The sequence below is a fragment of the Meleagris gallopavo genome, chromosome 1 (assembly GCF_000146605.3).
Source record: "Meleagris gallopavo isolate NT-WF06-2002-E0010 breed Aviagen turkey brand Nicholas breeding stock chromosome 1, Turkey_5.1, whole genome shotgun sequence".
Classification (NCBI taxonomy): Eukaryota; Metazoa; Chordata; class Aves; order Galliformes; family Phasianidae; genus Meleagris; species Meleagris gallopavo.
The window spans coordinates 48,234,972-48,238,449 of record NC_015011.2 but is presented as its reverse complement, the minus strand read 5'-3'; the positions used below and the strand labels follow the sequence as shown (position 1 = coordinate 48,238,449).

The following is a 3,478-nucleotide window of genomic DNA, read 5'->3' as shown; positions in this document are numbered from 1 at the left end:
CACATTCTCCACAAAGAACCTGAAAATACAGAACTCTGTCTTTTTCTGTGTAAAGAGTCACTTTCTTGAGGCACTCACCTTGTGAAAGCATGAGGATACTCTCCCCTTTTCTACCCTGTGTCTGCACTGAATATTTGCCTGAGGGTTCTGGAAAGCACTGTGCCTACTTGCTGCTAGCATTCACAGTAGCAGCTCAGAAACATCAGTGCCAGGTTTCTGGGAGAACGCCTAGTCATTCTGTGCTGCAAACATGTATGTGATGTTAAAAGAAAACTCTGTCAAAATCTTGATCTTTCTGAACTGTTTTAATGATCCACATCATTGAGTGACATAAACATAGTGTGAAGAGAATAACATGAAACCAGCCCCACCGGCTGTTGACAGAAGGTAAAGACAGGGAGAGTAGTTGAGGGTAATTCAAAGGAAAACCAGAAAGTTCAGCACAGTGAGGGAATCATTCTCACCGTGACTGTCTGCCAATTCACAAAGCAGTAGGAATTTCATTTCAAGTGTTTGAATAAAGTCTCTGTTTTGTTTCTTAACACAGTGAGTCCACAGAAGAGCAGGGAATGGGCTATTCCCAAAGTTGTGGCAACACTTCCTACAGACTGCATTCCGAACTTCTCCAAGGAATGGAGATGGCTAAAGAAGAGCAAGTGAGGACCCGTTACTACCCAAGTGCAGTCTCAAAAACAGAATATATTTTTCTAGAGCCCATAACCTTTGGCATAGGTTCCTTTCTCAATGTGTGCGCGAATGCTTTAATCCCATGACTCTGAAGGTTGCCGCAGTCAGTTTCTCATATACTAGAAACATAAGAGCAGCAGTAAGGACTGTCTGCAGGAGCTTTGCTTCAAGGCCTTTGTAGAGTCCCATTAATCCAAAACGTCTAAGAAGAAGAAGAAGAATTATTACAGGTTAATGACAACTGTAAGGATCTTCAATTCATTCTTGATCTCTTAACTGACTTTTATGATTAAAAGCATTTCACAGAAGAGTCTACAAGTTAAGTATTTTAGGCAAGAAACTTGTTTCTTTTTAAAGCCAGAGGTGAATCAATAGGTTTCCCATATATCAGCTGCTGCAGAGACTTTAAATGACAAGTTTGGGCTGTGGTGGACAAGCAAAGGAAAAAAAAAGAGTCACATCCAACAATACTGTCAACATTAGTAATATTTAAACATTTTATAACATATTAAAAAAAACAACAACAACAAACAAAGAAGTCTCACCTCACTCTCTCTCGAAGAAGGTAGAGAACATTTTTAAGACTGCCCAGTGTTCGGTTTTCTGGGTTCAATCTGTGGCGTCCAAACTAAAAAAAAAAGGAAAGCACCAGCATTTTAGTGCAGTAGTTCCCCATGTTAATTGGCTGAGAACCCAATATGTGGTAATAAAGCCTGAAGAGTCTATCCCACAGCTCTTTTTAAATGTTCTAGGCTTTAATAGCAGTCAGTGAAGGCATGAAACTAAAGCTCAAGTTACTCAACTTTATATACTCAGTGATAGAATAAAATGTTTTGGTTTTAAGACAGATTCCAAGAAAGCATTACACATGGCCATGCTTGCTGTCTTTCAGTTCTTCTACAGGAGGAAATGTTCTAGGATCTCAAAAACTCAGCTTGCAAGAACATGTGAGGGATTTACACAAGTCTCTTTGCTATGTGCCTCGAAAAACAGCAGCAACAAAACAGTACTGGAAACTATTTAGGTGAAGAGTCTCACAAGCAGTGACTTGTCATCAGCAACTAACCCATTTGATCCTGAGAAACCAAGGTTAAGCATTATTGTCAAAGAGTCAGACACCTCTATCCATTTTCAAATGCTAACTAGGTTCAAGCTACAGTGCCAGTCACAGCCCATGTTACTCAGAGGTTTCTGAACACCGCCAGGATTGGGAGTTTCCTTCTTCTCTCTTCTCTACCATCATACTGCTCTGATGTACTGCAAACAGAGCTTCACAAAGGAACAAAAAGTTAAAGATTTCCCAAAGGAAAGAGCATTCTCTAACTCAGGAAATGAGGCGTGAGTTTTAAAGAGAACATCTGCACCCTGGATCATTGCGCACACCAACAGCACTGCTGTTTCTCCAATAGGAACTTAATTTATCCACAAAGGCGCTGAAGAAGCAGCTTCCCCACATAATCAGTAACAACAGTGCCACGTATTTTTAATGACTGAAAGGGAGATAGACGTACCAACAGGCAAGGCTGGAAGCTGCTCAGCACTATCAATGACACAGGTAATTGCTCATTTCATGGGAACAAGGAAGAGCACTGTGCCAGGAAGAGGAAAGCAAAGGTATAGAGAGCTCATTACAAGGAGCCCCGATAACCATGAGAGAGCAGTAAGTTTATAAAAGTTGAAGATTTTTAGAAGAAAAAGCCCCAAAATTCAACTTTGAGGGCAGAACTTAAGTTTCATGTGGAGGCATTCCTTGTGTCACAGGGAAAGAATGGGCTGCCATGAAGTAACAGCACATAGGACACCTTTTTCTACCACGGGTCCCTGTGAGAAGCACGCATCAGCACTGGGACACCGGCAGCAAGGCTGTGCTTTACCATAAAGATGACTCCTCACCACCCAGGCAAGCTAGCAAAAAATTGGCTGCTTAGGCTAGAGCAAGCAGGAGGCAGCAGTTGGTTTGTCATCAAACCATCAGCACAACTTACCAGAGCCGCCCTCATTTTAAAGAATGACAGTGCCACCAAGAGACAGAAGCACTTTGTTCAAGAAGCCAGGAGAAGATGAGCAAAACATGGAACTGAGACTGCAGCTATTTCTGCTGCAACCATGGAAAGGAATGAGGGCTAAGGCTGTTCTGTTGACACAGACCCAGGAAAACTGTAGCACCGTGCAATGCTAAAGCTCAAACAGAGCACTCTGATTTTCTGACAGTTCTTATTCATGCCAGAAGAAAAGGCACTACAAATTAAAACCAGTCCATTCTGCAACGAACCCAAATAAAGGTACATTTGCTTAAATGTCATTTTCTTTTTAATCTACCGTTTAAATAATAAAAGCCTGTATTATTAACTTAACTCCTGAGATGTGTCCAGTCTCTTTAAACAGGATAGGACAGGCAAATGAATTCACTGGCTCTGCTGATGATCACAAGTTGAGAAAGTTTCAGAAGAAATGACTTTTATCAAAACTAAATTTCTACATGTGTATGGGGCTGCTGAATCACGGCCTGAACCTCTGATTAATCACCTGAGGCGAGCAATGAGCCAGCCACGGGAGCACAGGTGAAGGCAAATCACCTGTGCTGCAGGAAAGGGTGGAGCCTGGCTCCACCTCTCCTAGACCCATTTAAGAGCTGACTGCCAGCAGGGAAGAATCTCTCTGGAGATCTGCTCCATCAGAGTTCATCTTGTGAGCCCAGGATAGGGTGAGTGACTTTCTCTCATTACTCCAATATAAATTATATTAGCCAAGCTCCTGGATATATATATATATATATATATATATATATATA

The 3,478-nt window shown here is 41.6% G+C and overlaps 1 protein-coding gene across 1 annotated transcript in view; it reads right to left on the bottom strand.

Annotated features, from left to right (window-relative positions):
* Positions 1 to 286: 286 nt before the first annotated feature.
* The window catches only part of SLC25A17 (solute carrier family 25 member 17), a 17,672-nt gene continuing 14,480 nt past the window's right edge, over positions 287 to 3,478 (bottom strand). The window contains exons 9-10 of the mRNA XM_010710617.3: positions 1,233 to 1,315; positions 287 to 889 (exon numbers count right to left, since the gene is read on the bottom strand). Coding sequence (XP_010708919.1) covers positions 742 to 889; positions 1,233 to 1,315 — 231 coding nt within the window. The 3' untranslated portion in view covers positions 287 to 741. The remainder of the gene's footprint in view (positions 890 to 1,232; positions 1,316 to 3,478) is intronic.